Source organism: Papaver somniferum, chromosome 11, assembly GCF_003573695.1.
Source record: "Papaver somniferum cultivar HN1 chromosome 11, ASM357369v1, whole genome shotgun sequence".
Classification (NCBI taxonomy): Eukaryota; Viridiplantae; Streptophyta; class Magnoliopsida; order Ranunculales; family Papaveraceae; genus Papaver; species Papaver somniferum.
In genome coordinates, this window is record NC_039368.1 from 107,242,743 (window position 1) to 107,268,379 (window position 25,637).

Consider the following 25,637-nt stretch of genomic DNA (forward strand, 5'->3'; position numbering starts at 1 on the left):
ACAACATGCACTCAATTTTTTAAAATAATTTCTAATGCCTAAAAGACATGGAGGTTTGGGATTGATACAATTATATCACTATAACTCTGTGATGCTAGCTAAACTAGATTGAGATTTAATTCACAACTCAAAGATCCCTGGGTTCGGGTACTTAAGAGTATATATTTTCCATATCATGAACTAAAACATGAAACACCTCCTAAACTTCATCATAATACTAATCGGATATGGAAGAATATAACAAATGAATCACACATAATTCAAAATTTTGGTAAATGACAAATTGGTTCTGGTAATACCATCAGCATTTGGACCCATAGCTGGATATCAAGTGAGAATGTAGTTTTATATAATTGGGATGATTCAAATACAAATGATTATCAATGGGTTTCACAACTAATTGTTACTAAAACTGCTCAATGTAACATCCTTTTTTTGCGACAACTATTTACTTCTTTTAGGTTGATTCAAATTTTAACAATTTCGCTTCATTTGTATAATCAAGATAATTTCATATGGTCCCCCACCACAACATGTATTTTCACAAATAAATAAACTTATCATCGCCTTTGTAGTACTAACTCTAAAGTCACACAACTATCTTTCTCAACAACACTTTCTGGTTGAAATTATGAAAGTTTAAAAGTCCTAATAAGTTGCAGATTTTATGTGGGAGGTGATTCATAATACACTTCCAGTAAGAGCAACTCTGAACACATGTACCTTATATTGTTGATATTATTTGTTTTATTTGCAACACCAACCATTAAGAAGATATCAATCATCTTCAGTTCACTTGTCCTTTGCAAGGACCATCTGGAAAGCTTGTCTGTGTCAGCACTTTCTTCTTCTACAATGACATCAACAGATTCAAAATTAGATTATAGTAGTACTCGGTTTTCACATGACTCAATTATCAACTTTGACTCATGGGAGAATCGCAATCTGAAAATACAGATGCCAATTACGTTTTCAACATTATCATATTAACCCTAATTCTGTCCTGAATCCTTTGTTCAATTCTTTAGCTAATATTGCTAGTGCATCAGTTTCTCATCATCATGCATTACATCGAAGACAACCCATAAAATATGATAATCATTACATTCCTCGACCACCAGACATTTAAAAATCAATGTTGATGCATCTTTTGATAAAGCTTTCTACTATTACATGGTGTTGCTATGATAACAAGAAATTAGGCAGGAAAATGTGTCACTTCAAAGGGAATACTTAACACGGTATCTCATGCAAACTAGCTAAAATCTTAGGCTTAGTTATGTCTATAAATGAAAGTTTGATTCTCCCCACCTTGGCGATCCTATTTATTTTTGTAACTGTGTGTTAACTTATGTAAGTTACATTGTAACTGGAAATGTACTTATGTTCTTAGAGTGTGCTGTAAGGTGGAAGATTGTCTAGCCAAATTTTCTGCAGATCTTATAACATAGGAGCACCTATTCTCACTGTAACTTTGGCAAATGAAGTAAGATCAATCTAGTAGGTTAATGCAAATTTGCACATTTATTTTTCCAGGTGGATGGACAAATTGCCTTTATACAGTGGTAATAGGGTTCAACAATCCAAACCTAAACGACCGTAGCAACTTGGGATGGTCGTCCCACATTGAGACGAGGTTCGGCTCAAACTAAGCCGAAACTCATCCCAAGATGCTACAACAACGACTAATTGTTAATCGAACCCCAACGACTATATTTCCCTCTACCTATAAAAACACACATGGTCCATCAATTTTAAACTCACTAAATTAATATTTATTCTTTATTTTCACACAAAATTTTTTGTAAACATATTTCTTGATTTCATTTATTTTATTCATTATATAACCTAATTTGGAATGAAGAAACGTAATTATTAGCGGAAACATTTTTATAACACCAACACGGGTTTATGCAGCAGTGGAATGAAATAGATGCATAATCAGACTATGAGAGGACAGTCACCAACACCATGCTGCAATTATACACATGGAAACTTATGCGAGATCCATAACCAGGAGTTGTATTGAGAACAAGATATACGTGGAGATTTCGAGAAGAAGGACACGAACAAATGATGCATGATTATGTTATTAATACAAGTGTGTGCTCTGATCAAGATTTTCAACGTCGCTATCGCATGCCACAACACTTGGTCATTCAGTTTTCTGCTGTAGCAATTTTAACATATGTAAATTTACTATTATAACAAATTGATAAAAGGTTTATAAATCAGTTAAACAATTTGAAATGCAACTTACCATATCGGCTTCAATATCACTGCTTCCTATTTGTCGGTTTATCTGCATTATCAAAGCTACCCAACTGTACAAGTTTCTGCTAATTATTCCAAAACGACTTGACAGCCCGACATCATCACGTTTTTTTTTTTTTTGGATTCCTAGTTTACGAACAGAATTGTGTAAAAATATTCCTCCAAAGCGTATGATGTGGTTGTTGAACACCATTGATTAGATCAAGCGTAAATGCTAGGCAACCCATGCAAATAGATTTATCTTCATCCAGACTATACTTTGGACCACATACTTTTTGTAATGTTGTATTATATATTTCTGATGGGGTTGTCATTTTTCTGAGAGTTTTTTTTTTCTATAGGTATTGAGATTATGAGTGTTTGAGATTGAAAGATTAAGATTGAGATGAAATTATTCGAAGTTGTGGGTGTAGAAGGTATGATTTTGGAGTTGAAATGTGTTCAATTTGTAATTAGGGAGTGGAATTAGAGCTGTTGGATGAAACTAGCCATTGTCGACTCAATCAAGGACGATTGTCTCAATGTGATACGAGGCTCATCTCCATTTGAGCCGCTCCTCGGCTCAATTAAGGCCGACCAGTCCATATTGATGCGGTCGTCTTAGGTTGAGACGCGATGGACAAACCCTTAAATAAAAGAGTTTGTCCATCCATGTTACTCGTTTACCAGTTCCATTATAGAGGGTAAATGGGAAAATATGTTAGTTTGCAAGTTCCCCACTGGAATTTCTCCAATGATGTAACTTTTATCTGATTTAATGTTTAATATATTAGTATTTATTTTTTCATTATCGGATAAAAAATATTTTTACAAGAAACTAGTTGGAAGCTTAGCAACAAACTGTGTTCCAATGGCGCTCTATTACATTAGTGGAATAGGTTATCATGCTAGTCTACCAACGAACCTCATGAGGAATTAGCCAAAAGAGCCGAAACAAATACGGGATTACGTCGCAAAATATCTAACTCTACCTTCCATGTCAATTACTGGAATATAACGCCACCGAAAACACGAACATGGTACCTCGTCAAGCGTATGCTGGAGTATTACGCCCCCCAAAACTGGAACATAGAACATGGTAATACTCAAGCGTATGCTGGAGTATTACCTCGTCAAGCGTATGCTGGAGTATTACCTCGTCAAATTACCGTTTGCGGGTGATTTACTGATTTTGAGTCATTTGGGCCTGGAAAAACCAAAAAAGAACAAACAAGCGCAAAGTTTTCATGTCTTGTCGGTCGCTCTCTCTACTCGACGCAATTGCTTCTTCTGTTGTTTGAACATGGAGTCTCATCATGCATCTCTAGGCCGAAGAACGGTACATACATTGTTGTTTCTTTCTTCTTCTTTTTAGGGTTCCAATTTTGTTTACTTGGGATAAGTTTTTCTCACAGTTGGAAGAAATTCGTCAAAAAAGAGCAGCAGAAAGATTAAGCAAAGCTCCTTCTGTTGGATCAGATCTACCCACCTCCGTTCCTTATGGTATGTGAAACCCCCTTTTTTCTATCTCCCTAATTATTAATCAGTTTGATTTTTATTATATGTTTTGTTTTGGTGAATTGTAGGTGGGTTGGTGAGATCAGAAAGTGAAATTCGATTGTCTGAGGTACAATTATTTGTAGTTTGAATCATCTTCTGATGTCATTTTGAGAAATTTATCGGAAAAGAATCGTAATTTGATGGAAACTTGTTTAGGAATTTTATTTGAAAATAATTTTAGGGGGTACAATTGGGGTTTACATTGCAATAAATTAGTAAACCAGGAAATTGCAAATTTCTTTGGTTACTGGATTTTCTGAGCATGTTGTTCATCGCAGGTTGATATTCATGGTCTAGTATCACAAATTAAAGAACTTGAGAGGAAGAATGCTGCCTTGGGTGAAGAAAATAAGAACTTAGCTTCAAAGGTTTTATTGGAGTGGATTTATTTATATATATATATATATATTTTCTTATTGAGGATTACCTTATGTAATATGTATTTGGTCTAATAAACATGTTGTTTTCTTCCTTCAGCTTCGCACAAAGGAAGAGGAGAATGACGCAATGCAGAGGCGTTTAAATGATTTGGTGAGTTCTAGCTTTGCCAGGATATATGTTGCTTAGTTTCGATAGAAAATCTATAACACTGGTTGTCATATCATTCTATTAATATGTTGTGAATTGAAAAAAGTCTATAACACTGAAAATTTTAGTCAGTTACTTGGTAAAAGTGAAGCGTCAATTTTTAGGGGCTCCATCATGTCATGTGTTCTAAACGGTCCAAATTGGTGGTGATCTTCCCAGCAAGGAAAACCAATTGTTCGTGTTTAATGTAAATGCCCAGTGCATACCCATATCTCTCTCTGTCTCTCTCTTATTCCTCTAATTTATGTTTTGTTGGCATTGACATTGCAGGAACAGAGCACCGTGCCATCACTAAGGAAAGCCCTCAGGGATGTTGCAATGGAAAAAGATGCTGCAATTGTTGCAAGGGTACACCATGACAAAGCTTTTTCTTTAATTTTGGATTTCCTAATAATTATTTTACATGATTCACTTAGTTGCTTGCATTTTGCTCTATCTTTGAATTATATTGCTTTAGTGCAGGAGGATCTCTCAACCCAGTTACGGTTGGCCAAGAAACGTCTAAAAGAGGCAGAAGAGGAACAATACAGAGTAAACAATTTATTTCTATGATTTGTTAAGCAATTAAAAACTAGATTGCTACTCGTGTGATCATTCTAACGGGTATCACTCCACTAGACTGAGGAACAGGCAGAGGCGCTGAGAGCAGAATTAAATTCTCTACAGCAGCAGGCCATGATGAATCCAACTGGTATCATCTCTCCTATGGGTAGCTCACCAGATCATATACAAGCGCTGGAAACAGATATAGCTAATTTGAAATCCGAGTTGCAGGTTCGTAGTTGAAATGAACTTACATGATAGATTTCAAATCCTTTTTAGTAATTATCTGATAGTTGACCAAACTGTAGCAAGAGTCACTACTGAGGCAACAGGAACAGCAAAGGCTAGCAGAGGTTCAAGCGCAGAGCTCTATACTTATGGCTGAAAAGCAAGTGTTGGATGAGAAACTAGAAGCTTTAACCAGAAATGCCTCAGGTGCCGATTATTATTTGCAGGATGAGAACCTTGACTCTCATTGTTTATTTGTTCTCAATGGTGCTACCTTTGATCTCCATTTGTGTTCTGAACCTGATATTTGCCACGTTAATATTTAATAATTCTTTTTCTCCACAATATTCTGGAATGCCTGTTAGCAAAGTCTCTGTAAAATGCTGATTATGAAATAGTAATTTTGTTTTTCTTATGATGCAGAAGCCTCAGATGAAGCTGCTAGCAAGGCCTTCTCGCTGGTAAGGAGTTATATCCCGAACAATGTTGTAATGATTGCTTGAAATGGCACTATCTTTGGGGTCATTTACTCTTTCTTGTTTGCCCTTGCAGCAAGAAAAGGAGAAACTCGAAAGACAACTGCATGATATGGCAGTGGTGGTTGAGAAACTTGAAAATAGCCGTCAAAAGCTTTTATTGGAGGTACCATCTCTGCACCTTGGTATCCTGGGGTTAACTCAAAAGGTTAATTTAATGGGGATTTCTGTCTTACGGTCATGTTATTTTGGTGTCAGATTGACTCACAATCTTTGGAGATAGAGAGGCTTTTTGAGGAAAATTCTAATCTTTCAACCTCCTACGAAGACGCAATGGGAGTTGTGGGGCAGTGGGAAAACAAGGTAGATGATGTACATTATCTTTAGTATGTTTTGTTTTCTTTTATACATCCACCGTGGCAGTGTACATTTTAGGCTTCATTTCTCATCATCTCTATTAAGATTGCGCGACCTGAACCGTTGTCACTGTTCTTTTATAGATTTTGGAGGGGAAGTCTGTGGGATTGGATCTTATATGTGCTATTATATTTATTACGTGCCAGTTCTCTACTATTTTAATTTTATTTTTCCTAACATGTGAAACTTGCAGGTGAATGACTGCCTCAAACAGAATGAGGATCTTCGTGCACTGCTCGGACAGTTGAGAGCAGAACAGGCCAATAATCTGATTTCAAATGAAGCCTCAACAGCATCTAGTTATGGCCCTACAAAATCTAGTGGCGAGGCACAGACAGCTGAAACTTTGTTGCTCAAGGTCAGCCTTTAATCGAATATAAGGAGTTGTGTCCTTTACTCTATATTTATTTTTTATGTGCTTCACTGTGGACGATAGTCCTGAACAGTTAACCAAACAGATTCACCTTATGCCTGAAGTAAGTGTAGCGTTTTGCTGAATCTAATTGCTCTTTCTGTCTAGGCCCAACTTTCAAATGAACAGAGCAGAGCAGAGGAACTATCTGCAGAAGTCATGAAGCTTTCAGCTCAGCTTCAACAATCAGTTCAAGCATACAACAGTCTTTCTCGCCTGTAAATGAATCTTCTCCCCTTTAGCTACATCTATTAAGTTTTGTTAAAAAAACATCAATTTAGCGGACTATCTTTTGACTTCTCCTTCTCCCTTAAACTTTTCAGCTACAAGCCTGTACTTCGTAACATCGAGAGCAGTCTCATCAAGATGAAGCAAGACGGTTCTGTATCAGTCCAGTAAATCAACCTTTACAAGAAAAAAAGTTGGAACTACCACACAATTACTATTAGCTGTGAATTTATTTCGTGTTCTATGTAAATTATAACTTAGTTAAAATCCTTTTTTTTTCTCAGATTGACAATTTGGGTTAACCCCGACTCATATGTTATTCTCACAGAAACTGGGAAGCTAGTTGGGGGATAAAGTTATACAAACTGGTGTAGTTGTTGAACAATGCATTATTAATAGGTTACGTTGGATGTGCTTCATGTAGGATGGAATTCATATGATCTCATGAAGATTACAACTCCTGATAAAAGATAACAACTTTGATCCTCATTTTTTGTTTGGAGCTGTTTACCTTGCCCTCACAGCCTGTCAAGAAGTAGTACAGCTGACAATATATACAATAAAACACCTATCACCAGCTGAATTGAAAGAAGTAACCAGAACTGCATCAGAAGGAACTTGAAAGACGTTGCGTCTGTCTACTTCATTGTTTTACATAATTTTTGTCAGGAGGCCTTCAGTACTGTTCAAGTTGGAAGATGGATTAGTACCAGCACGGCAGAACCACCAAAAGATAGGGCAAACAATTTATCCCATGTACCCTTGAATTCACTTCAGCGGACTATAACAACAAAATATGACCAAAATTAGAGTCGCTGCAGACTGGAATGGATTTAGCCTTTAAATATGCAAAAACGGTGGTGGTGGTGTATGGATATTATACCAGCTGGTAAATCAGTTCCATGTAACCGAGCTATATTTTTTTTCTCTATTCAAAAATAACTGAAAAAACCGAGTCGAAAAAGGTTATACATACAATGTTAGGTTTCTTCATTTCATTTGGAACTCTCTGTGAAGTAAGCATTAATAACTGTACACCTTCACACATGTCTCTCCCAGATCCAATGACCAACCTCACCAGTAGTCACCACAAGAGCATACCCCATCTCTGAAATGGTGAAATCTGTTCACGTCTCTAACAAGAATCTCTCTGTTTACGAACTTGGAAATAAATTTCGTAACAGAATGGCAGTCCTCACACAGTCTAAGGTTCTTGGAGATCCTAATTGTTTCACCTTTGCTGCAATTGATGAGTCCAAAAGCCAGTGCCAGTTTTTCGCTGTGACCTAATAAGATTTGTTCTTTCTCAAACTCTTCAAGATCATATAGGACGACCTTCGTATCAGGAACATATCCTGTTTCTTTCATCTCCATTGACAACTGAGCTAAAAAGGCATGGAGCTGTTCTATTTGTGGGTTAAACTCATCAACGGATGTAAATGAGTACATCTTCTTCTTCACTTCAATCCAGCTGCAGCCAGGAAGTTTCTCTAATCCCCTAGCTTCGAGAAGCTTGCGCACCCTATTTACCTCCTCCCACATCATAGCTTCTGCGTAGATACCCGCCAAAAGCACATAATTCCCCGCATTCATGGGCTCAAGCTCGAAAAGATGACGGCAAGCTGTCTCAGCAAGCTCAGTGTTACAGTGGATTCTGCATGCACCAAGAAGGGAACCCCAAACAGTTGGCCCTGGTTCAATCCGCATACCTTCCACCACTTTTGCTGCTTCTTCTAACCGACCAGCACGGCCTAGTAGATCAACCATACAAGCGTAATGTTCTGCACTAGGAAAAATCTTGTATTGACGCATAGAATGGAACAATTTCTTTCCTTCATCTACAAGCCCGACATGACAGCAAGCTCCTAATACACTTACAAATGAAATTTTGTTCGGTGAAACTCCACTGTCAATCATATCATTGAAAACCCCAATTGCTTCCTCACCAAAACCATGAATTCCATAAGCAGATATCATGGAATTCCAAGAAACAACATCCCGCTTATCCATCCTATCAAAAACCCGACGTCCAATCTCTAAACAGCCACACTTTGCATACATTGTTACTAGACTGTTGATCACCGGTAAAATCGAATCAAGACCCCTTCTAAGAACAAAACCGTGCATCAGCTTCCCTTGTCCTAGAGCAGTTAAAGATGCACAGGCTTGAATAACACTAACCATGGTAACTGAATTTGGAACATCATCAGGATACCCCGCCATCATTTCTTGAAATAACTTCAGTGCTTCAAAGGGTCTTCCATTTTTAGCATAACAAGCAATCATCGCACTCCAAGAAACAACATTTCTTTCGACCATGAAATCAAACACATTAAGTGCATTTGAAACACAACCATACTTGGCATACATATCAACTAAAGTAGTACTAACATGAATATATGATTCAAACCCATGTCTTAAAATATGACCATGAATTTCTTTTCCTTGCCTAAGCAGCGAAACCGAATTCAATGGGCTAAGAGCAACCACAGTCACGACCAAATTTGGGTACTAAACCCAAATTTGGTCCCAGAAAGTATCGCAGTGGTGAGGAGTAAACCCAAATTTGGTCGCCAAATTTAGGATTTGAGACCAAATGTGGTAGTCGGCCCAGACTAAAAAAGATATAGTGGGACGGAAGTATTAGGAGCGTATGATATCAGGCGTAAGTTTAATCACCGTATACAATCAGGCGAGCATATAATCACCGTATGAGTCAGGCGCATGTATTAACTCCGCCCCCTTCAAACGCGTCAGACGATGTTAATACTTACGCCTGAAATGGGACGGATGTATAAAGGGCGTATGAATGAGGCGCAGTTATAAAAAACGTCTGGGTTGGGCGCATGTATTGTGAGCGTCTGTGTCTAGGCGTATCTTTAATGTACGTCTCTTGTCCATCTACCCTCCGCGTTTCTTCATTAGCTTCTATCAAACACAAATGAAGTTGCATTTCTCACTGAAGCTGGTTGTTCTTATCGAAAGGAAAAAAATCTGAGAAGGGTTCACAATGGTTGGAATAAAAGCCAGCAGTGGTGATGGTTTTGAAAGCTAGATGGATTTTTGGAGTTCAGGCATGAGTAATGATTTAATAAACTTGGGATAATGATGACCTAACAGCATCAACAGTGGATACAGGAGATGCTGATGTTGCTTCCATTGTTCCAATCGGTTGATGGCTGCATACAAAGGAAGAATGGATCCTCAAATTTGCTCGAGTATGGTACTGGCCGTTGATTCGTACAACTGAATGAGAGATAAAGTTCACGGCAACAGAACGAGATGCAGAGTGTTAACTGGTTGCTCGAGCTGTGCTATTGCCGGAAGATGGAGAAATGGAACAGTGGCGTCAGGGGTTGTTGGCCGATGGTGCTGTGACTGATATGGCATTGCTCGTGTTATGCTCGAGTTTGAGAACTTTTGGAAAGAATGATGGGTTGGCTGATATTAAGCTACTGCAATAGTCGGTGTTGGAAAAAGAAGAGACGAAGAAAGATGTTAGACGAATTGGTTTCACGACACAGACGCAGTTTCTATCTGCGTTTGAATGAGACGCCATTTGTAACTCCGTCCCAGCAAACGCAATTACCATCTACGTCCCGTGCACGGCGTGAATAATACCTACGTCCCATTCAAGCGCGCATTATACCTCCGTTTCATTCAGACGCATATTATGAACACGCTCCATCAAGAAACGTGGATATAAGTTGCGTCCCGCATCAAGCGTGGATATAAGTTCCGCTTCACCAAAATTTGGTATTCTCCCACTGGGCTTGAACACACGGAAAACCAATTTTTTTTGGTTTTTAATCTGGCTTTTGGTATTTGGTCCATCTCATGACTGTGGTTGCTCTAAGGCAGGCCTTAAGTATATAAGGATAAGTAAAACGATCAGAAGGAATTCAACTATCATTCATCTGAGTATAAATCTCTAAAGCTTCTTCACCATAACCAGATAACGCCAACGCTCTAATAAACGCGTTCCAAACAAAAATTGTTCTCTTAAGCAGTTTATCAAACACATAACGAGCACTATCCATAGAGTTGAATTCTGAGTACATGTTAATAAGTTTAGTGGCAAGGTAACAATCTTGATCAAACCCATTGTTAATTAGATGATTATGTACTATCAAACCATGTTCGTAAGAATTTTGACTGATGCAGGAGAGAATTAAGAGTTCATAAGTAAGCTGAGTAGGATTTGATTCATTCGGAAGAACTTGAAGAGCTTTTTCAAGATTTCCTTTTCGACACAGAGATTGAATTAAGTGGTTGCCACTGTTATTAGAAATTGATTTGGATTTGGTTTCAAGAGAATTTGTGATGGAAAGTTGGTTGAAAGAAGCAGAGGTTTTGAACGAGTGTTTCTGTGGGAAATGAGGTTGGAGTAATGATGGTACCGGGGTCTGAAACGCCCACATGGGATTTTATTTTCTTTCCACAGATGTTTGCAACACTGAAATGACTTTAGTAGAATATGGAGAGTGGGTGAGTGAGCGAGCGAATTTATACGGTGTATAGACAGCGAGAGGCTCTGGATTATTGATAAATTGTGGTATTTCGTCTTCCCCGCTATCGACAAGCGTATTTTCATGATTGATTATTGGAATTGCTAATTTAAACACTAGATTAGAATTATTATTGTTGCTGATTTAAGTATATTGTCAAGTACCAGCTTAATCTTGACAATGAAGGAACATAAAGCTTGAGTAACCTCTACACTCTTGAGCGCAATCTAAGTTTAACTTCCCATGAAACCATAAGTGATTAGCCTAGTTGGTTAGAAGCATGACTCTCAAGTAGGAGGTCAGCGGTTCGAATCTCCGTTCAAACGTAAATTATATTTTACTAACTTTAACATGGATTCAAGAGAGCCGAGTTTGCTCAGTGGGGAGTAAGCCAAAAAAAAAAAAAGTCTAACTTCTCATGCAACGCCGTATCATTACATTCGACTAAGCATTAAATAACAACACAAACCCTACTTAAAACCTAAACGAAAACAGCTCTACACGTGGTTATATCTCCCACGTCAGGGATTAACAACTATGTAATTAATTTAAAAACATGATTAACTAACTACTAAGAGTGTTCAACTGATAATTTCCAACTACCCTCTATTCCTGGTAAGGGCTGTCACGTTTGGGACATGACAAATACCCCGTTCTCCAGATAACCTTCATCCCCAAAGACTAAATTTCGGAAAATGTGCTTCCACATTTGAGATATCCTCCCACGTTGCATTGGCCGGAGATGTGTGTGACCATTGAATCAGAACTTGAGAGACTGAGGTTCCTTGAAGAAATTCCTGTATGTAACCCAGAACAACCACTGGAATTAAGACGATTTATCCCTCCCCATCAACTGCTGGCAGAGTTGGTAAGGTAGTAACTGTAGCTCCCAGCTTTTTCTTCAACTGTGACACATGGAAGACATGATAAATTTTGGACTGCATAGGGAGGTCCAACTGGTATGCAACTGCTCCAATCTTCTTTACTACTCTGAATGGTCCATAGTATCTCTCAGGTAGCTTAAAAAACTTCCTCAAGGCCATGGAAGACTGTTGATATAGTTGGAGATTTTAGTAGACATAATTACCTAATCTCAAAAGATCTGTTCACCCTATTTTTATCCGCAAATAGTTTCATACTCTCTTGGGATTGGTGGAGAGAGTCCACCAATATATCCAAAACTGCATTTCTATCTTTCCAATATTCTTCAACAACAATCAGTGGAGATGTAACTTCATTTGGGAAGGCCAAGTATGGAGATGAATAAAGAGCAGTGGATGTCATTTTCAAACTGGTATGGTAGTTTGTATTATACCATAACTCGGCAAGTGAAAGCCATTTGAACAAATTCTTAGAGATGATGGAAACATGCAACCCATGTATCTTGAAGATGTTGTGCAAGAATTCTTGGGAAATAGTGATTGTAGTATAAGGGTGACTCAGGGAAATGAAATGGCCGTACTTGGTGAGTCTATCAACAACAACCATGATGACATCCTTTTTTATTAGATTTGGGCAGTCCTTCAATAAAGTCCATAGAAATGTGTTATCATGCTTGAGAGGGGATTGGCAGAGGTTGTAGTATACCTGCAGGGTGAGAATGCTCAGCTTTATTTCTATGAAAAGTGTCACAATTGCTGACAAAGAGTGTTGTATCCTTCTTGAGTCCCTTCTAGTAGAAGTAACTCTTTGCTCTTTGATAACTTCCTTGCATCCCTGAATGACCACCTATGAAAAAAGAGTGAATAGATTCTCAAATCTTGGTTTTCAAGTTGTGTGAAACACCCACATAAAATCTTTTCTTTGTGTTTGATGATGCCATCTTGATAAGAATAATTTGGAACTGAGGTTGGCTTCACCAAGAATTGAGGAATTAATGCAAATGTTGTAGGGTCTTGATCATAATGAATCCTGAGCCCAAGTTGGAGCAGAGATGTTCAGTGTGTTGCAATTGGCAGTGGAAGTATCAAAATGAATCCTTGATAGTGCATCTACAACTTTATTTTCAAGGTCTTTCTTGTGCTGGATGGTGTATTCAAAACCTAATAATTTCATCAACCATTTTTGCTGCAATACTGTTGTGATATTCATCTTCTGGTCCATAAAGTACTTAATACTCCGTTGATCAGTGTTTATGAAGAAGTGATGGCCCATGAGATAATGTCTTCATCTTGTAATTGTGATTACAACAGCTAGTAATTCCTTTCCATATATAGAGTAGCCTAAATATTTAGGATCTAGAGGTTTACTAAAAAACAAACAAAAAAAATAATCAGTCTTCCTTCTTGCATAAGAACAGCTCCCACACCAGTAGTACATGCATCATATTCTATCAAAAATAGTTTAGATAAATAAGGTAATGCAAGGACATGTGTTGTGCACATTGCAACCTTGAGTGCATTGAAAGCATCCAATGCAAGTGGAGACCATTTGAATGAATTCTTTTTCAATAAATCAGTTAGAGGTTTACAAATGTTGCCATGTCCACCAATAAATTTTTTATAGTATCCAGTTAAGCCAAGAAATCCTCTTAGTTGTTTCAAATTAGTGGGACTTGGCCTATGTTGCATGCAATTGATTTTTTCAGGTTCAGCTGCCACCACTTCAGCAGTAATTATATGACCTAAATATTATAAGGAGGATTGAGCAAAACAACACTTGGAGTTTTTTTTCAAAAAGTTGATGATGTATAAGCAATGCAAGAACCAGTAATAGGTGTTGAACATGTTATGAGTGTTATGAGTGTGATTTACTATAAATGATTATGTCATCAAAGAAAACAATAACAAACTTCCTAATATAAGGACTAAAAACAGAGTTCATTAATGCTTGGAATGTTGCAGGTGCATTTATTAACCCAAATTTTATGACATTGAACTCATAATGGCCATGGTGTGTTGTAAATGCAGTTTTATGGATATCTTGAACATGTACTCTGATTTGGTAGTAGCCTGATCTCAAATCAAGCTTAGTAAAAATGATTGAACCATTCAATCTAGTAATTCATCAATAGGGATAAGTAACTTATCTTTTATACTGATATCACTGAGCTTCCTGTAATCCACACAAAATCTCCAAGTATTGTCTTTTTTCTTCACTAAAAGTATAAAAGAAGCAATGGGGTTGTGTCTATCTTGAATTATGACAGCTTGTAATCTTTCTTGCACAAGGATTCTACCACTGATTTGTGAATATTAAGACATTTGTATGGTCTTAGTGTGACTGGTTGAGCATTAGGTTTAAGCTGGATTTTGTGGTCCAAACTTTTTTGAGGTGGTAGTTGAGTTGGTTCAAAGAAGACATCTTTGAACTCATAAAAGAGGTTTTGTCTTTCAGAAGGTATGTCAACTTGTGTGGGAGTAGCAGAGATGTGAAAAAATTGGCCCACTAGGCCAGGTGTGTTCTTTCTGAGAAATGTTTTCATTGCAATCATACTCATCATCATGCGTGATGGATTGAATGTAGTACCTTGAAGAGTGATGTGGTTCCCCTTATGAAGAAAGGAAATGGAGAGCTTTGCTAAGTTAAAAGTGACATCTTCCAGAGTGCTTAGACAATATGCTCCTAAGACTATGTCACAACCATCTAGGGGAAGTAGTCTTAAATAAGAAATGAAATCTTGACCCTGCATTTTCCAATGTAGATTGTGACACACACACCAGTGCTAGTAGTTCTTGCTCCATTATCCACTGTGACAAGCATGTGAGTTGTAGGTTGTACTGCACAAGCAAGTTGGGTTGCAAGTGCTGAGTCAATAAAGCTATGAGCAATGTTTCAAAACTGGAACGAACATCAAATTAAAAAAATTTTACTGAGTCAAGCTCAGCTGGTTCAACCAGTGGTTCGACCGGGGTCACTAGATCAAATGTATATATAAGAAGCCACTTGATTAATTGACTGTAAAGACTTAACATGCAAAATTACATACCAAAAAGATGTGGACAGATGACTAACTAAACATATCTATTTTTCTTTATTATATCTTTAGGATTTTGTTTAATGAACGTCCCAAGTTTGTCTTGCCTTGCTAACATATTTGCTCTATTAGTTTAACTATTTACATCTTATACCATTGGAAGCGCTGCCTGAAGTTTAAACTTTAAAGTACCGTGTCTGTGCGTTTTCTTCCCCCATTTACAACCTTTTTATCTCTCTTCCTCTTCTCTATCTGTTTTCTTTATATATTTATTTTTCCTTCTTCAATCTTCGGTTATGCACTAGCTTGGAAGTGGAAATAAATGTAATGAGTTGTGTTTTTTTTTTTTAATAATTTAAAGTTTTATCTTAGGAAATATCAAACCCGTCAGCCTTTGAGTATCGATGGTAATTGATTGATTATCTGATATGAGTATCCACAAAACAAATTACAAGTATGCTTTTAACAAACTTCAAGTTTTACAAATTCGTCGATCATATCCCGATTCCAAATTTCTCATTAATCAACTGAGTTTCTATGGACAAAAGAATAAAAAGTAAACTCGGTGAACCGCCTAAAAACCTAAATGGGTCAGGCGGTTCACTATTTGAACTGCCCGGTTTTCCCGATTCACTGATTTGTTTAACATGTTTGTGGGCCAGCGTTGAATCGGGACGTTTTTCTTACTGGTTCACCGGTCCAACCGGGCAGTCTGGTTCCGTTCTTAAAACACTGGTTATGAGTGCTTCATGTGTCCACTATAATGATGACTGCATGTCTCTTGATAAACCCTGTAATGTAAATAGTATCAGAATTTATCATGCCAGTAAGAGCATGTAAAGATATTTATATATCTAATTCGACTAAGGAATATGTAGTTTTTGTAGTTGGTATATGTTGGGTAGGATCATCGAATTGCTCCTCAGTTACCACCACAAACAATTGTTGTGGTCTGCATCTATGACACCTTGAATATTTTTCATCACGATTGTAGCACAGGTCTTGATCCCTTCTCATGTTTTGTTGTTCTCTTGATAAGCGCCTAATAGGTAGAATATAAAGAGATTTAGCGGGGTTGGTGGATGTAGGTGAAAAAGGAGTTAGGATGTTTGGAGTAAGTAATGAGGTGGTGGTTTTCGGCGAACTAGGGGTGAATTTGTTGAAATAAGTGGAAGTTGTAGGTTGTTTATAAGTGGAGGGTTTTGGATGTTGTTTTTGTTAAAATCGAGTGCACTTTCCTGTAATCTTGCTGGGAAAAATGCCTGAGAGAGAGTGGTGTGGGTCTATGCATTTCGAAAGAATTTAGAATAATATCTTTCAACCCACTGATGAAGATCATCACGAAATAATCATGTTTAAGGTTTGGGTTATTGTTAAACATTATAGCTTTAAGTTGTTCAAATATTTCGAAATATTCATCCTTAAAAGTCAACTGAGTTAATTTATTAAAGCATCCCACAAAAATTTCATTGGTTAAATCCTCAAATCGTTCACATATGGAATTAGCGAAAACAAACCAAGAGATAAAATCTTTGCCAGTCTGAAAGTCCAAAAACCATGAATCAGCTTTACCCTTCAAGTGCACAGAGGCAAACTCTGTCTTCTACTGTTTTGGAAAGTTCTTGAGTTGAAAATCGCACACACTTATGGATCCAGCCTCTAGGATTTTATCCATTAAATTTAGGAAAATCAATTTTTGGGGTTTTGAAGTTGTGATCTAAACAATTACTGGACTGAAAAGTATGTTGAGAATGAGTTTCTTGACCGGAAGAAGAAGGTTGTGCATTCGATGAGGGTGTATTTGGTGTAGATTTAGACAACTAAGTAATAAGTGCATTGAATTGGATTTTAGTTTCTTGGACCAAAGCAATCATTCTGCACAACAATTCCTCTTGCTTCTTTGCAGCTTCAACACGATTTGTAGATTATTTTATATGAAGATCTGTAAGTGATTTCACCAGAGATGTCATCTCTTTTGTTGTAGCATCAACTTCTTTTATAGATGGACCTCAAGTCATTGCAGATAAAGGAAAAATCCACTGGATGATACTAAATGTCAAGTACCAAGCTTGATCTTAACAGAAAAATGAGTAAATCAGGGTGACAATGAAGGAACGGAAAAATTGAGTAGCCTCTACACTCAACTGAGCGCAGATTAAGTTTAACCTCTCATTCAATGCCCTATCCTTACATTCGACTAAGCATTAAGTTTAACTACTTAATAGTAATACGACTAAGTTAAATAGCCTGGTCATGAACGTTAATTTAACCAAACTGATTAAGAAATCAGCAATTCACAAAAATGTTAGGATCCACAAAGGACCTAACCATTTCTCAAGGTTTGTTTCTTCATCTATATAGTAATACATGTAGCAAGGGTTGAACGGTTTGTTATGAATATCTAATTTATCCAAACCAATTAAAAAATATGCAAAAAAACGCAAATGCTAGGGTCCACAAAGTACCCAACCATTTCTCAATTTTTTTTATTTATTATAGTAACACATGTAACATGGATCAACAAAATAAAAAAAAAATTGCCTGAATCAGGTGGATTCAGTCGGTATCTGAATAGGAATAAATGTCTTGTGGTTGTTAGCTGGTGTTTTTGTTGATTTATCTGCAAGTGTCTTGGATGTTGTTATTGCTTATGTTGTCTCTGATGGAGCATATATAAATACTCGAGTATTTATATATGCTCTCATTGTCTTAACGTAATATATATATATATATATATATATATATTACGTTAATAATATCGTTAGAGCGATTCATGATCAAATTGGTTATAAATCATTTTACGTCAGTGATAAAGAATCCAATTTCAAAAAGATCTCTAACCATCCCATGTTGATTCGTAAATAACAAATTAAATGGCATGATTTGGCACGAGATATCTGAATCATTTAACAAATTTACATGGAGTAGCGACGTTAAGATTCAAAGATCGAATAATTTCTCAAGGTTTTCTTAAAAGTTAAAGTAACACTATTGATAATGGAAAAATAGGATCCTTAATTAGATCCCTCCAGTAATCAACGATTTTCCAACCATATAGTAGTATAGGTACACAAGTAACCGAAATCGGTTATCCTAGGGAAAAATCGGACTGAATGGGTATGCTTTAGCGAACTCAGCATTGGTGTTCTTGTTGTTGTTAAAATCTTAGGGCAAGTTTTTGCTGCTGGTGCTGGAGATATTTTAATGTTGTTGTTGTTGTTCTTGATCATTATTAAGAAAACCTTAACAAAACTACTAAAAATCCAAAAACAAACAAAAGACTAGAACTAAATTATCCTAAGTAAACAAATATTTAAGATTTGATCTAAAAACAAGAGAAAACAAACCCTAACTAAACACTGAACACTTAGTACCGATATAAGAAAATGAGAAAATAAATAAGTACTGCGACGAGTAAAGAGAGATTACCTGCTTAGATCTACTCCAAATGAGCATATCTCAAGAGGGAAAGGCTCGGTTGGAGAAGGTTTCTCTGATCATTAGGTTTGAAGAAAGAGAATGAGAGGGACTTGTTAGGCATGAAGAGGTTTAGATGGGAACTTGGATATGAGGGATAGGAATACTACCTATTTCTATGAAAGAGCCAATTATAAAAAAAGAAAGACTAATATAGAATGTCTGCAGAATAACATTAGCATATGGTTTACTAACAGGATGGACATTGCTTGGAATCTAAAACAATAGTTTGTTAGTATTAGTTGGTCCAGTAAACTGTTGATTTCTCCTGATTTTACGAATGAAATGAAAATAATTCATCTATTACCTCTGTAAGAGTAATTGCGGCAGATACAACATATGTACACCCACTAATAAAAACTCTAGTTTTAAGGAAATCCTCCATGAAAGGAAAAAAAAAAGAAAAATCAACTTCAGCAGGTTTGAGATGACTTACAAATGAATGTGTAGCAGCGAATCCAACGGGCCCAAAAATCCTTCAAACGGAACTTCTCATTACAAAATAGAATTGAAACGAAAGGTTTTGACAATTCCTCAATTATAGCCCATAAAATATATGTTATTAAAACCTAACTAATAGTGACCTGTGAGAGACATGATACCATCCCACGGTTAATTTATCTGGTTTTAAAAACGGATGAAAAAACCATTCCAAAACTACGTTATCCCTAAAATACCCTCAAGAGGGGAATTATGAACCGTCTTCAAGTGGACTCAAAATCAAAAAAAGAAGAAATCGATGTTAGTTTGATGCCCAGAAGCACCGGATAAAATTCTATGAGGGGATCGGATGATCGAAGATAATGCCCTCTAACACATTGTGATTATAAATGGGCAGAAATGGCTGCCGCGACCTATGAGTTCCCGGATCATCCCTGGATATAAAGCATTTTCGTGTGAGGACTGAGGAGTGGTTTTCTATGAGTTTGGGGATGGTTCATATAGAAATTTTGCGTATATATATATACACCTGTGAGCCCTACCAATATTAGTCAACATCATTGATCTTGTTTTTGACCAAGAGCGAAATTCATGTATGCCACATGTATGCCTTAAAGGGTTTAATGATGAGGTGGCCTAGTCAACCAAAACCAATTTGACTTAATGTATAAAGAGTCTCACTTTTCACTGCTATGTCCTGACCCCATCAGTAAAGGTATGTGTATCAAACCCTATACATCGTCACCGTCAGATAATCCCATGATGAAGAATCTCACTGGAGATTTAACAGTTTTATAGTTATGCCGTATAAGTTGTTGTTCACCAAGGTAACAAATATTACCCCCTCCCGTTCCTGCTAATTAGTTGCAGGCAGCTTTACCAGGTAAAAGAAAACAGAAAAGAGGGTTCATCCGTTTAAGTATACAAGTACTAGTCTCTAGAGTACTAAAGTCGAGACTTATCATCATCATCTTTGTATAGGTTCAGATGTTAGCGGAAAACCCCCATTCCTTTAATTTACTCTGTTTCTTTCTTTTCTCCAAGTACTCCATTAATTTACAGTTCCTCCTCTGTACTTAATATTCTTTCTCTTTGATCATCTCTTGTTTGCTTCAACAACAGAAACCCTTTTCTCAGAAACCAAATCACAAACCCATAAATTTATTCTTTCTTCTCTCCAAGAACTCCATAATTTACAGTTCCTCTTCTGTTTCTTACAAGAAAAAGAAAAACCCATTTCTTTTTTCATCTCAAAAATCAATCAAACCCTTAGTCTTTCTTTCTACAGTAATGACAAAATCCGACAATCTCTGTCAATATCTCTGTTCTTGCTTTAGTCCTTCTCCTACTTCTTCTTCTTCTTCTAACAGGAGAATGAGCAACAACCACAAAACCCACACTGTTAAGAAACGTTTAAGTACTTCACTGAGAGATGATATACCAGATGATCATCACCATCAAGAAAAAACGAAAAATCAAGAAGATATTGAAGAAGGAGAAGAAGAAGAAACAAGAACATCATCAACAGATGAAAGCGTAAACAACTATCATCATCATCAAGTGAATAATCCACCAAGATCATCAAAATCAATGGTAATAGGTACATTCTTTGGTCACAGGAGAGGTCATGTTTGTTTCTGTATTCAATATGATCGTTTAAATTCAAAACCCTCATTACTTCTTCAATTCTCATTACCTACTTATCCTCTTATTAAAGAAATGAAATGTGGACTCGTTCGAATCGCTCTTGAATCGTGTAATAATCATCGTAATGCTAGCGATAATAATAATAACAACAACAGCAAAGATGATGTTCGAAGGAATTCGACTAGTAGTGTACTGCCATTACTATCGATACCAATATGGACAATGTGTATTAATGGACGTAAAGTTGGATTTGCATCAAGAAGAAGAACAACTGATAAAGACCGTTTGGTTCTGAAAACTATGAAATCAATGACCGTGGGTGCTGGTGTTATTCCATCTGGATCGTTGGTTTCATCAACAACAGCAACAGCAAAATGCGATCATCATCAAAATCAAGAAGGTGGTGGTGAGGATGGTGATGTTATTTACATGAGGGCTAACTATGAACGAGTTATTGGAAATATTGACTCGGAATCGTTTCATCTTATTAACCCAGACGGTTTCAGTGGTCAAGAGCTCAGTATATTCTTGTTAAGGTCAAGATGATGAGATTGGAGGGGCATTTTTGGTCAGACAAGTTTTGATGCTCACATTCTTTCCTATGACTATAAATTATGGTTCAAAGGTATTTTTGGGGAGTTGATATTCTTTCTTCAGTTCTGATCATGTTGGCTGGCATGCATGAGGATCTCTGGTGTTGGGTGGACACTGATCCTGGATGGAGGAAAATATATAAGTTAAATTAAAATCATTAGACTTCTTTTACCTCCTGGTGTTTTTGGGGTTCAGCTGTTTTTGTTTTGTTTGCTTCTGTGAGGCTGCAAGTGTTTTATCATTTTTGAGGTTTAGTGGACAAGATTGTAGTGTTCATAGACTGGAGAAATGAATGGATTTAGCCTTTGTTTTGATGAGTTTGTTTACCATTGATTTTGTTGGTTCTAATGAATGTGATTCTGCACCTCACTTGGCTTTAATTCTAATGAATCTTATCCGATCTGGCCATTACTTAAGAAGGGCATACACATTGGCAGATCCTGCAACTGCAAGACTCTCCCTCTCTCTCTTTTTGAGGGGACAAATTGGTCAGGGGATCACAAGGGGGAAACACTTTTAAGTGGACTGCCACAATGTAATAGGGTGTAATTGTTTTTAAGCGGGGACAAATAGTACCCAAGGCTGGCTATCCCCCAATTCTGTTGTCCATTTCAACTATATGACATATAGGGAAAGAGCACCACACCAGCATAATTTTAAACTATATGAAGATTCTTCCAACCAGAAGTTGGGGAAGAACCTAACAAGAGGGATGCACAAATCAGTCTCTCAAAAACACCACTAAAGACTTGAAACTGTTAGGTACTTCAATACTCATACCATTATAGCGAAAATGATGAAAATGTTAGCACAACATACATGAAGAATTTGGATGAAAAAGTACAGGATGATACCAGTTGATATGTATTTTCATGAATATCAAATGGTTAACAAAAGAAAACATTAAGGAAATAGATGTACAAGGACAATGACAAAACAGAACTAAGTGGGAAGAAGAAAGGTAAATAAGATATAAGAAATAATAATCTGGCATTTGCCTTGCCTTCTCTCTGCAGTACACATATTGCAGTTGCCCGCAAAACACAAGGATTACAGGGAGATGAAACTCCTCTCTTGTGGTAATAATCTTGACTCACGGAATTTAAAACAACTATATTCTAGAACCCTGAACCAACTTGGGAGAGGGGAACCAAGTTAGTCTCTCCATGTGTTCTATAGATGCTTGAGACCTTGCTCGCATATGCGTTCGATAGATTTGTCCGACCCTGCAAAGTAAACGCAAATTCAGAATGAGGGAGAGGAATGAATAGAAACAAGCAAATTTCTGACAGGTTATTGCTAGCGAGGGGAGCAAAAATGCCACTCAACAAAGTAGGGTGTACGCAGAACGAGCATTCAATCATAGCTCGATAGACTAAGTAAACTAGAAAAATGCAGAGCTACTGGACTTGACTTACGAGATCAACCACAACAGAGTAAACATTACTTCAGTAGCCCTACTTGTGGCTCATTTCATGGTTAAGGCAAGTAGGCAACAATCAGAAATTCTGTAAATAACAAGAATTAGTGCTCCACCTATCCCATTTCTAGCAAATGAAGATATCCAATAACAAGATACTAGAGATAAGTGATGAAAAATGACCTTACCAAGATCAACTCGTATTGAGGAATAATGATATCATATTTTTGTTGACATCATGAACTTTTTTTTCTCTGCTGGCTTAAGAATTTGGAAAGAGCACATTAGACTTTCATCAACACTCATCATTGCACCAGCATTGTCGAATTCACCACAGTAGTTTGGGGCTGAAAATATTGTCACGAGCTGTCTGTCAGCGAAGAATTCGTAACCATCCTCCACTACCTGGATACATGAAATGTTATGTTACGCAGCATAAATAATGTTAAAGATTACATATGAGACCGTAAACAAAGCTCATAGTTTAAAGAGTGAAAACTAGTAACCTGGTGAGCACGGCAAACAAGATCCAGGTCCTGCTTCATTAGGAATTCTGCTACTGCATCAGCACCGAAAGTGTATGAAACTCCTCTGTCGTTCATCCCCCACCCCTTAGAATCTCTACCAGGATCTGACCATAGTAAATCGCAGAGCAGACCAGTGTCTGGAACATCCACAGGACGAGTTATGTTTCTAATCTGATCTAAATTTGCCAAATCAGGGGAGAGTCCACCATGCATGCATAATATCTTATCGTCTATAAGAGCTGCCACGGGAAGGCAATTGAAACAATCGGTAAAGGCTTTCCAGAGTCTAACATTGAACCGTCTCTTACATTCATCATAAAAACCATATATCCGATTAATAGAAGCACATTCATGATTTCCTCGTAGAAGAAAAAAATTCTCTGGGTACTTGATCTTGTAAGCCAGTAGAAGGCATATTGTTTCCAAACTCTGTTTTCCCCGATCAACATAATCACCTAGGAATAAATAGTTGGCTTGGGGAGGTAATCCTCCATATTCGAAAAGCCTTAAAAGATCCCCATATTGCCCATGGATGTCCCCTGCATAAGAAAGCAAAACAAACACACAGGGTCAAGGCATGGGGGAAATAGAGGCATATTCATCGAGTGGAGAGTAAAAAGATAGGTGTTAATGACCGTTTATCTAAATTTCCATCGCCTCATGTATTTAATTTCAAAGATCTGTGCAAATTAAACTATAAGATTTTTCCCACCACTAACAATTTATAAGACTTATAGAAGGTTATCAGCTGTTTATAAGACTTAGAAGGTTATCAGCTGTTATTGTGGCAGTTCAGACAACCATCCAGATAGTTAGCCAGTGATAAAGAGATATTTGGCTAAAGCTTGCAAAATTAGCAACTATTCAAATGACAGCATGATGCAGGAGCATTGCCTAACCTCATCACAACATAAAACCATGACAACCCTGAGCTCCAAAGTACAGTTGATATGCAATTGAACCCACAAAAGCTACTTTTCTTATCAGAATTAGATAACAATTATCAAGGCACTCATGTGAACTATAAGCAGACTTCCGGTGCATAAAAACTTCAACTTAGCACGGACTTAATTACTACCAACTCAACTGATGAATTTTGCACATCACTAAACTCAACTTCAAATGGAAAAACTTCAAACTGTTTTCAAGTTTTACATAACATATGGAATTAGGCTTATCCTATTCAGTTATACATTCTCCCTACAACTACCTCTTCATTGATTCTACTATCCAAACAGTACACATAGTTGATGAAGTATTCAAACATAAATAAGCACTAAATACTCAATGCTAAGTAAAGAGACTAACCAAAACACACAAAAATTACACACAACTAGGGCATCATCTCCACCTCATTCGCAGATCAAATATCACTATGAATTTCCAAACTCTGAAATTCTCACACGGAACAATAAATAAGAATAAATAAACAAAAAATCAGTAAAAGTGAGAAAAATTACCACAGATCTTAATAGGAGCTTCAAGCTCTAATAAATTAGGTTGTTGAAGAAAAATCTCTCTAGAAGCAACACATAGCTGTCGGATCTCAGCTTCAGAAAGCTGAACTTGTTTACCAGGTCTGGCTGAACGAACTTCTAAAAGCCGATTAATGATATCATCAAGAATAACAGGGTCAATTCCTCCTTGTGAGGCCATGGTTAAGATAGAGAGATCTTCTTCTTCGTCGTCGTCTCTTCTCTTCTTACCCTCTTTTGAAACCCTAAAATGATTAAAGAGGGCAAGAGCGAGTGAAAGAAACCCTAGAAAAATGAAAAACCCTAGAAAATAATATCTAGCGAAAGAGAGAGAAAGGGAGGAAAAGACTTGTTTTTTTGTTTCTCCAACTAGTCTTCAGAATTTCTTTCTTTTTATTTTTTATGTATTTTTTTATTTATTTTTCTCCCAAAATTTCTGACTCTTTTTTAGTGCTGTGTTTGGTTTTATTTGTTTATCCAAAAGAAGACAGAGTAAGTGGGAGAACTGAAGCTCCGATGTGGGGAAGGTGCCAAACTGCCAACGGCTCTAGTTTCCCATCAGTTTTCAGTTTTATTATCCCGTCTTTTATCAGCTGAGTCACCGTATTCCGTATAAGCTTTTTATCTTGAACGCCTAATTGGGGACATGAATTACTTCCTCAATTAAAGTTGTCCGTTAAGGGGTATTTTTTGGGGAGAAATATTAAAACACCATTTAATTAATTATAAAAAACATTATGAAAAGACTGATATATCCTTCTCACAAAATAAAAAACTTAAAATCATAACCAAACATAAAATCAGTTATCCCCCATTTGTGTGCCGGCATACTCGTAGGTTATGGTTAGGTTTTGAAGAAAAAAAAATTCTTCATCTTCTTCATCGACGATTAATCGTTAGTTCAAAAATTTCTTCGTCGATTAACTT

The 25,637-nt window shown here is 36.9% G+C and overlaps 3 protein-coding genes and 1 pseudogene across 6 annotated transcripts; 2 read left to right on the forward strand and 2 right to left on the reverse strand.

Moving 5' to 3' along the window:
- Positions 1-3,437: 3,437 nt before the first annotated feature.
- Positions 3,438-7,128, forward strand: LOC113322053 (testis-specific gene 10 protein-like). Its single transcript, XM_026570066.1, has 15 exons — positions 3,438-3,592; positions 3,669-3,756; positions 3,840-3,880; positions 4,092-4,181; positions 4,291-4,344; positions 4,672-4,749; positions 4,864-4,932; positions 5,020-5,175; positions 5,253-5,379; positions 5,596-5,633; positions 5,725-5,814; positions 5,907-6,011; positions 6,259-6,423; positions 6,586-6,695; positions 6,801-7,128. Exons 1-15 carry the CDS (start codon positions 3,557-3,559, stop codon positions 6,874-6,876), a joined length of 1,323 nt encoding a protein of 440 aa, XP_026425851.1. The 5' UTR covers positions 3,438-3,556; the 3' UTR covers positions 6,877-7,128.
- On the reverse strand, positions 7,118-11,150 carry LOC113322054 (annotated as a pseudogene).
- An 8,759-nt stretch (positions 11,151-19,909) lies between these two features.
- On the forward strand, positions 19,910-21,528 carry LOC113323518 (protein MIZU-KUSSEI 1-like). Its single transcript, XM_026571835.1, has one exon. The coding sequence runs from the start codon at positions 20,338-20,340 to the stop codon at positions 21,238-21,240; it is 903 nt and encodes a 300-aa protein (XP_026427620.1). The 5' UTR covers positions 19,910-20,337; the 3' UTR covers positions 21,241-21,528.
- Positions 21,529-22,136: 608 nt separating this feature from the next.
- LOC113323517 (serine/threonine-protein phosphatase PP1) lies at positions 22,137-25,079 on the reverse strand. Of its 4 annotated transcripts, none has more exons than XR_003347676.1 (5): positions 24,696-25,075; positions 23,215-23,774; positions 22,897-23,113; positions 22,707-22,796; positions 22,152-22,514 (listed from the first exon to the last, which is right to left on the reverse strand). XR_003347676.1 is itself a non-coding variant. In XM_026571834.1 (4 exons), the coding sequence occupies exons 1-3, from the start codon at positions 24,889-24,891 to the stop codon at positions 22,928-22,930; spliced, it is 942 nt and encodes a 313-aa protein (XP_026427619.1). In that variant the 5' UTR covers positions 24,892-25,079; the 3' UTR covers positions 22,137-22,514; positions 22,897-22,927. The 4 variants fall into 4 exon arrangements, 2 of the variants coding, with proteins under 2 accessions (XP_026427619.1, XP_026427618.1); XR_003347677.1 differs by having other exon boundaries at positions 22,892-23,113; XM_026571834.1 differs by lacking the exon at positions 22,707-22,796 and having other exon boundaries at positions 22,137-22,514; positions 24,696-25,079.
- Between the last annotated feature and the right edge of the window lie 558 nt (positions 25,080-25,637).

What these genes read in the sequence shown, in the direction of transcription:
- LOC113322053 (XM_026570066.1), top strand. Translation starts at nt 3,557, where the DNA reads ATGGAGTCTCATCATGCATCTCTAGGCCGAAGAACG. An exon ending in GTGAAATTCGATTGTCTGAG is followed by an intron (nt 3,881 to 4,091) that starts GTACAATTATTT and finishes TGTTCATCGCAG; the next exon opens with GTTGATATTCATGGTCTAGT. An exon ending in ATGCTGCAATTGTTGCAAGG is followed by an intron (nt 4,750 to 4,863) that starts GTACACCATGAC and finishes GCTTTAGTGCAG; the next exon opens with GAGGATCTCTCAACCCAGTT.
- LOC113323518 (XM_026571835.1), top strand. Translation starts at nt 20,338, where the DNA reads ATGACAAAATCCGACAATCTCTGTCAATATCTCTGTTCTTGCTTTAGT.
- LOC113323517 (XM_026571834.1), bottom strand. Translation starts at nt 24,891, where the DNA reads ATGGCCTCACAAGGAGGAATTGACCCTGTTATTCTTGATGATATCATT. An exon ending in AGCTCCTATTAAGATCTGTG is followed by an intron (nt 23,775 to 24,695) that starts GTAATTTTTCTC and finishes TTTCTTATGCAG; the next exon opens with GGGACATCCATGGGCAATAT. An exon ending in TTGTTTGCCGTGCTCACCAG is followed by an intron (nt 23,114 to 23,214) that starts GTTACTAGTTTT and finishes TCATGTATCCAG; the next exon opens with GTAGTGGAGGATGGTTACGA.